Consider the following 12,969-nt stretch of genomic DNA (forward strand, 5'->3'; position numbering starts at 1 on the left):
TAGTAAACTCAGCAAGAATTTGATTTGCCTGGCTTATTTATGAGAATATCTGTAAACTTAAAAAATATGCATAATTTTTAAAAATTGATTGTAAGCACTATAATCATAGACATAAATAATAATAAAGAAAAACTAATTTTTTATGTTTTCAATGATAATTTTTATTGTATTTTTCATCTCTCAAATTTCACATCCAGTGTTTTCACTTTAGTTTATATCTAATAGTTAATTTTTTCATTGCTAAATATTTTTTTTTGTTTATGGCATAATTTTGATAAAAATAAAAATTATATAAAAAGTTTATCAACATGCTTGAGCAAGTCAATAGTCGTGAGCATCTTTATGTGTAAACAGGAAGAAATAGCAAGAAAATTAGGATTGAAAAATTTTCATTTAAATTTAATAATTTTCTTTTACTGTTAAAAACTTTGCATTATCATTGACTAAAATTTTTACTAAATTTTGTATAATTGTGAAAAAAGTTGATTAAAAAACTTGCATATTTTTATTAAATATGAAATTCAATGAGCTTATTATTTTCCACTTTATTTGCGCATTTGTAAAAAGAAAAGTGAGTTTATTTTGCCTTTTGGAATTGGATGTTAAATATTGATGGCTTAAGGATGTTTGGTGGTATTTTGATATATCTGCAACTTTTTGACAACGAGCATACTTAAATAAATGAGCGTTCTAATGAGTATACCCAATTTATGAGTATTCTCATGAGCATGTTCATTGTCTGTTCGGTTATTAAGTAGGCAAATCTGACAATGCAGAAATTAGGCTTCCTTAAGATGATTGATAAAATTCTTTTTGGATTGAACTTTTTCCATTAGAGATCAATTTTACTGATGCCTAGTGCTGCACAATGTCATGAACCGTATTATTCGCCGTAAAAAATGGATCTATGTAAATCAGCCGTCACCGAGTCTTACCTTAGTATGACGACGAAGCAGTGTCCAACGCGTGGTGTTGTTGTAAGCTCCTGTATTCCAAAAATGTTCTTTGGCCCTCTAAATGAGAGTTCAAATGAACTATTGGATGACGCTGTTGATCGAGACAGTTTTGCTCTTGGGATTAAGAATTATCAAATAGAAGCAAGCATCAGATACATGTTCAAACAGCATCTATGGATGGTCGTGAATCGCAATTGATCTGTCCGAGCAGTAAGTAACTTAGTCCTGTATACCGAATACTGAAGATGTTGTTAACATGTTGTCGACAACCGGCATCTTTAACTTTAATGACAGATAAAACCACTTGTTTTTATAAAATCCACAAAATCTAACATCCAGTTCCTTTTTTTTTTAATTATTTTTTTTAATGTGACTTCTTTTATGCTAATCTTGTTTTTTATGCGTTTATCTCATTATAGAAAATTCGTTATTATCAATTAACAATAGAACAACATTTTATTATTTATTTTTATATAAATTTTTTTCTTATCATCATTTTATTCCTTATGAATTATCATTAATCGTGCTCAATTTTCATTTATCAATAGAAAAATTATTGGAATTTTCATTCGCATTTTAGATTCTTCTGTGTGGCTTTATTGCAGACAGATATAATCTTTAATTTTTTCATTTCTCATTATTAATTGCTACTTAAAAATTTACGTTTAAAATTGTTTGCATGAAGTTTGCAAGATTTAGTGCCGTATTTGAGAGTAAATGTCATGCTAACTTCACACAAGCGCGGTTTTGTGATGTAAGGGATATGTAAATATGGTAGTTTGGGTGAGTTTTAGAGTTAAAGCTGTTTTGAGGATGTTATTTCCATTTTTGGAGAATGATTGACATATAATAGTGTTCTTTGGAGAATTCAGAGACCGAATGAAACAACCTGCGATTTGTCGACCCTAAAGTAAAAAGATTTAACAATTTTTATTTAGACGGACATATTTAGGTCCAAACCCTAGCTGGCAAAGAGCATGCTCTCAAAGATTGTGTAAGCTGAGAGCAGCACTCACGAGCATGCTCATCTAGTATATTTAAGATAATAAAGCTCTCGAAAGCAAGCTTTTTGACTGTTAGCGATACAATCTTTGGGATCGGTGAGTATCGATTTAAATGAAGAGGAAACTCATGAAACTAAAACATGGAAATAATGTTTATTTTGACAATCCTTTTCAAAAGCAGTTCTGAGCCACAGCCGTAACACTTTCGTTCGAGTCCCTTCACATTTTCTCCTCAGCGAGCGAACGAAGCTGAGCTCTAGCGACTGTATTATGCTGCTCAGAATAACCACATGAATACAAACATTTTAACAAATTAGCTCTCAATGTTACATTCTCATCCTAGGGTCTCTCGAAGACTTGTTTCCGATAAATTCTTGAAACCATGACCAAGGCTATAACGATATTTTTCGAATTCTTGGCCTCGATAATTCTCACGGATAGTCTTGGTCTCGGTATCGAGTACCTTAACCCAGTCTCACCCTTTACCCTCCGCTTCTCCACCATCAACAATTCCATTACATCACAAATAACATTTTTATTATCCACATATTTAACCATTCATTCTTCCAGTAAATAATTAATATTATTTTTTTTTTTCATGTAGATACACAGACAGATAATAATTGTCATAGACAGATTTTAACTAGATAGAAAGATCAACTACATATTTCATCAATTGTTTTACGATTAAATTCAGTTATTAACTTCGATTCTTTTTTTTCACCTAAAAATCACTAACAAAAAAGTCATAAAAAGTAGTTTTTTGTAAAAAATTTGGCAGGAAATATAGAAATTGAGTAAATAAGATGAAAAAATGTCATTTTTTTTTATGTTGAGCCGATGCTAAATTTGTCTAAACACTTTTTTTTTGTTAAATGATCTTGTGTCTTTGAGCACAAAATTGGAAGATCGCATGATTTGAGGATTTTAATTAAAAAATTAAAACTTCATCAGAGTTGGCAGGACTTTGGAGTTTGAACTCAATTGTCCAGCCAACTCTGAACTTTATATCATGATTCATACTTTTTTTCTACTATTTATGTCCAGTTGTGTGAAATTTTTAAAATTGAGCTGCAAAAGTTGTTGTTGTTGTTGTTTTTTGTGTATATTAATATGAAAAAAAGTTGTTTTTGAGAAAGCCACGTGAAGAAGTTTCGCTCCTCACTATGCCATAAAAAAATGTGTGTCTATCATATCATGTGAAAAACATTCACCATCGTATGCTTGATTTACCATGTAAATTTTTTATTTTTTCGTTAACTGCTGCGCGAGTGATTTTTTTAGTTTTTTTAATATTATTATTTATTAGTTATTTAGTTACTACTTTCCTTTTTTTTGAATTGTTATGTGCTTATTTGCCACGATAAATTTCAATAATTCTGTCTTGATCAACATATTCGAATATGTGTGGTGCATCCATCAAAATTCCGATAGTACCAGCTGTTGTAACAATAAAGAAAATGTAAAGCTGTAAACGATCAATTACCATTGCAACGTATTTCCAATCTTCGCGTGTCTAAAATTAGAGAAGGAAATAAACAATCTTATTAGAATTTAGTTGGAATTAAAGGATATAATATTATATGATTAAGGGATTGTTCATTTATTACGTTACTGAATAACGAACTATTTTCAAAATTAAGCAATGAATTTTTTGAAATCAGGGGAATATAACCCCTCCCCCTCCCCACCTTGAACGTAATAAGTGAGTTACCTCTAAAAATGGAAGGCAGCCATGAGCAAACTAAGCAATTTGGGGTGCATTCCCCTGAACAATTTAAAATCAGTGGTGTGCAACCTGTGTGCTGCGGAACACTATTGTGCTGTAAAAAATTCTTGGAAACGTCATGAACTATATGCCGTGTTTGGTTTCGGTCGAGACTTTCCACAAAGGTGTGTCACGAAAATAAAAGGTTTCTCACCACTGACTTATTGCGTTACAGAATCACCCTTCTCAGCCCTCTGAACGTAATAAGTGAAAGGCACCAAAGGATGAGGACCATTCCTCTGAAGATATTAAACAATTTAGGGGGTCCAACCCCTTTACAATCTAAATATTCTATTAGGGTTCGTTTAAAATTGCATGCTTGGACCATCTATAATGCACATCCCAAAACTGCATACCGTCGATTCTCAGCCGAACCCCTCCTTAACATTAACAATATCTCACCTGAATATACAAATCCTCATTTCTTAAATGTTCAGCAATAAATTCAACAGCTTCCGTTGCCTTCGTTGCTTCTGGCGATAACAAGATTGAATCTGAACTTTCACTCTCACGTCGACAATGTTCAGCACCTAAATCACCACCACCACTGTTAATTTTACGATTCATTTTGCAATTAGGATGATGTAAGTCAGACAATTCCATCACTTCCATCTTTGATTTATTTTGACCTATTGAGCTAATATGTTTTGGCATTTCGGTCGGCGAGCCATATGATGGATGTGATGGATGTGGTGGTACACTAAGTCCCGGTCCACCAGGCATTTCCATCATCCATCTCAATCGTGTCTTTCGTGGACGCTTCATGAGCAACATTGCAGGCAAGTAATGTAAGAAGACGGTTCGAATCCATTGCGGCATACGATGTGTTCGCGGTCCTCGGAAATTCCAATTGATAATGATAACAGTAACAAGAATGGAAACAGTATTCATGATGAATGTAAACAGTAAATATTTGGCAATCAGTGGAAGTACGAGCGATGTTGGCGGCAGAATTTTTGACACGAGCAACAAGAAGACGACAAGTGAGAGCAAAATACTAATGCCAAGTGTTACTTTCTCGCCAGCCTCAGCTGGTAAGTAGAAGACGAGAACGCAAAGGAATGAAATGAGAACTGTTGGAAGGATCAAATTGACAGTGTAGAAAAGAGTCTTTCGTCGTATAATAATATAAAATGTGATGTCAGTTTCTGTTGGCTGTCCGTTCGTTCCTTCATAAACATTCAAATATGCCGGCACTTCAATTATATCCCATGTTCCTGATTTCCAATAATCTGATAAATCTACAAAGTTTTTATTATTGTATAAAGCTAATGACACTTGATCGCCATTGAATGTCCAACTTCCAAATTTCATAATGCATGTCTGTTGATCGAATGGGAAGTATGTGACATCGATAGTACATGAGCTTTGGTAGATGGCTGGAGGTACCCAAAGAACCTAAAATATATGAAATTTGTGAGTTTAAATTGAGTTTTTGCAGGAATTTGAAAGTAATCATGTATTTACCTCTCCATTGGGGTAGATTAAGACGTTGGATTTATAACGGACTTCGTAGTTACCATCAGCATTGTTGAACAATACGATATCAGGCTGAAATGAGAGTGGAATCAGAAATATTATAAAGGAATGGCTTTTATGTTGTTTATTGTTGTAATAATCTTTAATTAAGGAATGTCATAATATTGAAATCAGTCATAACAGACAGAGATCAAGGGCGTAGCTAGAAACATTTTGAAAGATGTGCAGGTTTACCCCTGAAACTATTCTCCTCCTATATACACTCTTATTAGAGTATAGCGACCAAACCCTAATAGCAAAAGTCAGTTAATCGATCCAAAATCCGACATCAAACCCGATTGACTCAGACATGGTACCGGATCTAAATTGAGCACCAAGTCAGAGTCATGCCGACCTGGTGCTGGATGTTTGATGAATTAACTGATTTGTGCTATTCGGGATACATCATAATTGCTTCACAACACACAGATCCTTCAACAAGTATAACCATAAATCTTACCTTCCAAACTTTATCAGGAGGCAATCTCAATACTCCAATGCCACCGTAATCAGCTTCATCCCACTGTAATTGATAATCACTCCAAACTAATCGCAACCATACATTGGACTTCATAATTTGATTCTTTTCGTTCTAAAATGAAAAATTTAACAAAAAAAGCATAGAAATTTATTAAATTCAAACCAAAATTAAATATAGAAATGATTAGAGTAAAATGCACAAAAATGGGGCTTTTGTTATTGGTAAATTTCACCCCTATTTAGAGCAACTAGCATGAAAATATTCTAAAGAGCTCTAATTTTCGCGTAGAAATTGATATTAAATTCACAATAACAACTTTTCAAGCAGAAAATGTTCGATATGAAAAATTTTTTTCAATTCCACTGTCATTGTGGATGCATATACCGAGCGACACAGGTAAAGAAGGCTTTATATTGTTGCCGAGTGGACAAGGGACAGTTAGAACCAGTCATTAACATGACTTTCACTAGTAACGACGTATTTTGTCCATTTAGAGAGGCAGCTTCCATTTGATGCTAATAAAAGAGTGTTGCCGTACCAGAGCCTACTTGATTTGAGTCGCTCGGGATGTGTCCACATTTAATTTAGATGCAACGAACATAATGCACCGAAATTTCCCTAAACTAGATAGCATAACAAGAATAATAATAAGATATTCTTTACTTACGACATTAATAAGCTGAACGAAAGCCAATCCAAATCGTACATCAACTTTTTGGGTCATATTCTGAACAGGTCGAATGAGTTTATTGTAACCCCTAAAGAGATCTCTTACTAAACGCTCCTCATCCTCACTTCCGATAACTGTGTGAAAAAAGATATCGCAAATTCATAAAGGAAATTCAGTTATTGATATGAGACGCAAAAAGTCGTACTTACCATGATGAAAATTGAATGTTGTGAACACACAAAGTGTCACAAATATCATAAATGAGTTCATATTTATGATACGAAAAATTCTATTTCCTCTTAAATACACTTAACAAATCGATTATACATTTCACATTTAAATTGGCTATGGCAAATGTTCCTTTATATTCGGAAATTGAGTTGTGAAAAAAAAAGATATTTTTTTGTAAAAAGGGGAAACGCCTTCCTTAGAAATTTTTTAAATTTAAAGTTCCTCCTTATGACAATTATCTTAATGTCTATATCCTTTAGTTTCTACGACACTAAGTACACAAAATTAATTTTATAAATTCTTTCACATTCAGTTCCTTTAAAAACTAAAGAATAATAAAAAATGAGCAAAATTTTTCTCCATCTATTATAAAAATCCCGTACACAGAAGTAAAATCACAAACTGAGAACAAAACTTTCTAACTCAACTCAACGAATGCTTTTTTCATTTAATTCGCACTATGTGGATTATTTTTTTTGTTGGAAGTGAAATTTTTTCTTTATCGATTTTTTTATATTCTATGGAAGTGCTTCATCTGTTTATGAACCAACTTTCCATGGAGAGATCCTTCCGACTTCTCACATCTTCTTTCTTTTGGCACATTGCGAGATGAGAACTGAAAAATCTGCGCATGAACTCTCAGCAAATGTTGATTCCTCTCATCACATCCTTAGTGATGCCGCGTGGTTATACGATATGATGAAATTTTTCTGTTCCTTTTTGCTCTCAATTTTGTAATATTGATGTTCTTATTTACTGTTTCGTGGACTGAGTATATTGTGATGGAATTTTATTGTCATGTACTTGAGATGAGGAATGGAAAATTTATTTTTGATGAGAAAATTTCACCGTTTTCTGTATTTTGAATAGAATTTATGTCTGCTAATGATTGCATAAGGTGATAAAGCGTTTATGATAATTTCATTAATATAATTATAGGCTGTTCAGACATTACAGGATGCTTTCATATAGATTCAATCTTTAATTGATGTTTAATTTATTACTTACAAATTTCTAGGTTTTGAGTATTTTTGTGTATAGCATCGAAAAGACACGTAGCCATAATTTTAGAAAGATGTTGATATTTTTAAGAATCTTAGGATACCTTGAATGCTATGAATACTAGGTTACCAAGGATACTTAATGTCAGAGAGAATGTCAATGACTAAAAAACGATTAAAAATCTTAATTCAAAATTTATTCTACTATTTCTTGTTGCACTTATTCAAGACTGATACAAGAGAAACACAAGTATTAGATTAGGTGTGCTGAATGAATAGCGGAAGAGTTCTGTCGCATCCTCACTCGTGAAACATGAAATTTATTTAAAGTAGAGCTAAAGAAGGTTTTTGAATTAGATTCATTTTTAAATGGCAATACATCCTCAATTTAATTCAAATTTAGTTAGTTTCAGTTGTTTTCATTAGGAGCATAATTTGATACCGCATTTTGAGTAAATTTTAATATCAGCGGGATCCCGGGATGATTGAGAATTTCCCAATACCGTAATCCCTGAATTTTGGTCCGGTATTGAAATCCCTAGTGAATACCTATGTTACCAAGGATACTCAAAGAGAATGTCAATGCTGTGACAGAAACACAAGTTTGGCTCTGATCCCACTATAAACTCTGGGTGTGCTTTTGTTTCTGTTTTTTTTACGCCATGCTTGGTGAGATTTTGTTCTAGTTTTAAAACTTTGACATCACTAAATTCCATTCACAAAATTTTCTAAGACAAAAAAACATCATTCCTTACGCTTCAATTAATGGAATTCTCAATATAATTACAAAGCACTTATTTCTAAATTAAGAAATTTTTCATGAATGTAATTACAAAATTTTTACACGTGCTCCTGCTTGATTACTTTCAATTTATCTACCAAATTTAAATTAGATGTCGGAAAATGAAATTTTGGAACAAAATGATGGATCACTGACAGAATATGCCAGCAGATTTTTTTTATGAATTAATATTTCATTCATACTTCTCTATCATTTGGACTTCCTTTGTTTGATGAATAATGGTGATAATGATTATGATGGTATTTTGGTGAGTTTCTTTAGATCTGAATGTGGATTTGAATTATTATCAATTCATTCAGAGATTCTAGGATGGAGAATTTTAATGATTTTTTGGTGATGATTTTGAAATCTTGTTTTAGATCCTTAGCTTGAAAAGCATACGTCGGTTAATTCGATCAAACATCTGGCTTCAGGACGGCGTGATTTCAACTTGTTGCAATAATTTGATTTCAATCATTTGAAAAATTCAAATTCAAAAATTCAAAAATTCAAATTCAAAAATTTGAAAAATTTAAATTCAAAATTTTGTTTGAAGATTTAAATTAAATAATCACAGTAACCATGAAGATGAAAAATCAGTTGATTATTTCAAACAAAAACATTTTTACAGTTTTCTTTGTAATTTCTTAAATCAAGAAAATCAAATAACAAAACAGAATTCCGCACTAGTTTAATGTTGTAGTATCAGACCATTGTGATGCCAATCTAAAGATATTGAATTTGTTATTCTCAAAGCAATTTGTTCTATTTCAAGTCAAAAACACTCAAAAAGAAGTTTATAGTATCCCATTGTAGATTGAAGTCGACATGATGTAAATAGATTCCATTTTCCATGAGTGGAATGGCGAACAGTTCAAAACAAGACCAAATACATCTTTATGAGTCGAAATTGGAAAAGAATTCAAATAAATTTGATTCCTGAAACATTAAAAAAGTTGAATAAATTTTTCAAATAAAAATCAAGGCAAGTAAAACACTTTTTAAGTTATTTTTTCTCGAAATTTTTCATTTTGAACATGAAAAAGTACAAATATTTTTCATCATTTTTTTCATTTTTTTTTCTGCAATACATAATGATTTTTTTTTTCTTCCTTGTTGCATTACTTATAAGATTTCATCATCTTTCTTTCATTTAATTTTATTCATATTTACTTATATATGTTGTTACTGCTGTTGTTATTTCATCATATGGATTTTTTTTCAGTGTTTTTTTATGATTTTTTTTTTATTCATTTCAATTTAGAATATGTAGACGAAATAATTTTAAGAATGAAAAAAGAATCTTCAAAAAAGACTCATTTTCCCCTTCCAAAATATCATAACATCCACATTATGGTAATTTAATTCTTTCGACCGTATGAAATATTTTCGCTTTCTTATTTCTCTCTTTTAATTTTTTTGATTAAAAAAATCTTTTCAAAAGACTTTTTTTGTTTGGTGAAAAACTTGAGTATGGAATGATGGCAAGCTGTCAATTTCAATAAGAAAGTAGAATTGATTTACTTTGTTTGTTTTGTTTAATAATTAGAGTCGTTGTTGAAATCTACTTATAATATCGATAAAGGTCTAACAGTTAAGTAAAAAGATAAAAGTTCTTTTTCTCAATTTTTATTTGAAGTTGTTAGAAGGGTGAGTTGAATTTTGAGGGAATTTATTGTTACATCATATAATTCCATATTTTGGATTAGAAAACCTTTAAATTCTCCTTAAAAACTCAACAAAACCTTCCAAACTGCATCAAAAGTTGCATTTTTCATCAAAATCAAATAGAATTTCAAATGAAAAATGCATTTTTTTTGATGCCAGAATCTTCATGATTCAGGTACCCGAACAGAAAAAGAGCATGCTTATGAGTAGAACTCGAAGCTGACTTGAATCTTACATGAGTCGAGTCGATTTAAGTCGACTTTTCCGTATAAAATTTTATTCAACTTCGAACTCTACTCATGGAGACATTAAGCCTCATTTAGGTGAGTCTCATCATTGTCTGCTCAGGATATTTACATATACCTTATCTAAGAAACTTTCCAACACCCTTTATTTAACTATGAGATGATTATAATGGCAAATAATGACATCCACATAATCTTCTCATTGTATCATCTATTCTCATCTGACAGAGAAATTGTTTATAAATTAAAATAGGACATTTAATAAAATTCAAAAAGTGACACAATTATGGCATGAAAGAAGTAAAAATTAAATGAATTAATTCATCATCTATATATTGAATAAAAATTCTAGTTAATTGTATTTTTTACTTTTTTCATTTATATCAAATACATCAAATACTGAATAATTAATAATTTATCTCACTTTTTTCTTCTTTTTTATTTTAAAAATTCATCTTTTTTTTGCTTTCGGAAATTTATTTAAATTTATTATTTTTTTTTCATTAATTATCTCTTCATCTAAACAAATCTATTGGAGAAAAAAGCTTCATTTTTCTTATTTAAAATTTAAAAAGATTTTTTTTTTGCATCTTGCATATCCTCATATATCGAATTAAAAAGCAATATGAACTCGAACAAACACTGAGAAGTTTTTTTTTTTTCATTTATAATATTATAATAAACAAATGCGATTAATTATAGTTTCAATTTCATGAATTTTTTTCTTTTATCTTCATTAATTTAAATTTGAATGATATGATAATGAGACATTATTATGATGATGAATCAATATATTTCTATTCTAAAATACTGAACATGTTTGTCTACTGAACGATGATGAAAATTGATTGATTTTCTTCTCTCTTCCCGTTTACTTTACTTTTTTTAACGGTATATGTGAAATAAGGAATTATTGAAATGAAAATGACATTGATGTATATCTATACGAGAGGAGGATTCAGGGGGAAATTTGAGTGCTTGACTTTGTTGTTCTCAAAGTGGATGATCAAATGTTCAAAACTGATCAAAAATGTTCAAAAATTGATGTTCAAAAATGACCAAAAATTATCAAAATTTGAACAAATTGACCAAAAATGACCATAAAATTCAAAAATTGAACAATAATGATCAAAGTTCAAACAATTGATCAAAAATTGAACAATGTTCAAAAATTGATCAAAAAAATGCTCCACAATATTGATCAAAAGTGTTCAAAAATTGAACCAATTGGTCAAAAATTGAACAAATTGATCAAAAATTGAACAATGAGAAAATGATCAATTAAACACATTGACCATTCAAAAATATTATTTCTTCTTCGTTATTAAATCTTTGAAGATACAAATTATGTCTGTATGAAAATGTTTTCAATGATGCTAGGCTGATGGAATTTAAGTATGTTGTATAATATGTATGCAAATAAGAAGGGTCCGTTGGCGAGTATTCAATAGGTATTGGAATACAATACCGGTCACATTGAATCCACATAAAAGCCACATAGAGTACATGAAAGCAACATTTATCACTTTTTACATTCCATATCAAATTTAAATCATGAAAAAATGCAATATCTTGTCCCCCCTGATAGGACTTAACTAGATACCTTCTAGCTAACATAAAAATTTCTCTTCCTTCATTTCTTATAAAAATTTATTTTGATATTACAATGAGAATATATTCTTTTTTTTACGTTTCGTTAATTAAACACATTGACCATTCAAAAATATTATTTCTTCTTCGTTATTAAATCTTTGAAGATAGCAATAGAGTTATGTTTGTATGAAAATGTAATATAATTTAATGTAAATGATGTTAGGCTGATGGAATTTAAGTATGTTGTATATAGGCCAACCGAGGGATCAATGCGGGTAAATCGCTTGGGAATGTTTGAGGGCAGTCTCCGTGGGTAGAGCTTTTAAGGTTCTCCAGAGTCAAGGCCTTTTATTAACAGGCCAAGATGAAAGCTGTCTCTATAAGGCAATGCCAAATGGCGTGTAGGCCAAGCTTCGCTTGGCGAATGTTTGAGGAATCAGGCTCCACGATAGCTTCGCTTCGAATGTTTGAGGAATCAGGCCACATAGGCCAAGCTTCGCTTGGCACATGTTTGAGGGATCAAGCCACATGCAAGCTTCCACATGGAGGGATCACCACAGCTTCGCTTGCCGAATGTTTGAGGAATCAGGCTCCAGCGGGTAGAGCTTCGCTTGGCACATGGAAGCATTCCAATTAATGTCAATAGCAGACCTTTACCAGACCATTCTACACTTATATCGCTCGGCATATAATTAACGAATTTCTGCTGTTCTTGTTGAAAAAAGGAGGAAAATATTTTATGATCTGACATGAAAACGACTTCTCATCAAGTCATAGAATTTTTATAGGACATAATGAAGACCTCTCAAGAGATGAATTATTCTCCATAGATGAATGATTGGTGATAAAATTGAGGACCTTCAGAGAAGATAAATAAACAGTAAAAAAAAGTGCTTTGTTGTGCCTTCTTTATGACAATAAATTACATTGCTATATACGAAAGAAGGGGACGGTAATGATAAATTGTGAAAGTTTTGAAGTGAAAAAGGATATTTTTTTTCTGGTTGTAATTTAATATTTTCTTGGTGGGATCTTGGGGCTGCAAAGCTTTTT

The 12,969-nt window shown here is 31.2% G+C and overlaps 1 protein-coding gene across 1 annotated transcript; it reads right to left on the minus strand.

The window, feature by feature from the left end:
• Positions 1-1,224: 1,224 nt before the first annotated feature.
• Positions 1,225-6,999, minus strand: nAChRbeta1 (nicotinic acetylcholine receptor beta1). Its single transcript, XM_070638586.1, has 6 exons — positions 6,607-6,999; positions 6,395-6,531; positions 5,707-5,838; positions 5,196-5,279; positions 4,131-5,126; positions 1,225-3,476 (listed from the first exon to the last, which is right to left on the minus strand). Exons 1-6 carry the CDS (start codon positions 6,665-6,667, stop codon positions 3,312-3,314), a joined length of 1,575 nt encoding a protein of 524 aa, XP_070494687.1. The 5' UTR covers positions 6,668-6,999; the 3' UTR covers positions 1,225-3,311.
• Positions 7,000-12,969: the final 5,970 nt, after the last annotated feature.

The sequence above is a fragment of the Chironomus tepperi genome, unplaced genomic scaffold, assembly GCF_022539635.2.
Source record: "Chironomus tepperi strain 1889 unplaced genomic scaffold, CSIRO-AGI_Ctep_v1 contig_175, whole genome shotgun sequence".
NCBI classification, from domain to species: Eukaryota; Metazoa; Arthropoda; class Insecta; order Diptera; family Chironomidae; genus Chironomus; species Chironomus tepperi.

Excerpts from the sequence above, each read along its gene's own strand:
- nAChRbeta1 (XM_070638586.1), bottom strand. The coding sequence starts at position 6,667 with ATGAACTCATTTATGATATTTGTGACACTTTGTGTGTTCACAACATTC. Across the intron at positions 5,839-6,394 it reads TCGTTCAGCTTATTAATGTC|AACGAAAAGAATCAAATTAT; the intron begins GTAAGTAAAGAA and ends TTTTCATTTTAG. Across the intron at positions 5,280-5,706 it reads CTCCTGATAAAGTTTGGAAG|CCTGATATCGTATTGTTCAA; the intron begins GTAAGATTTATG and ends CTCTCATTTCAG.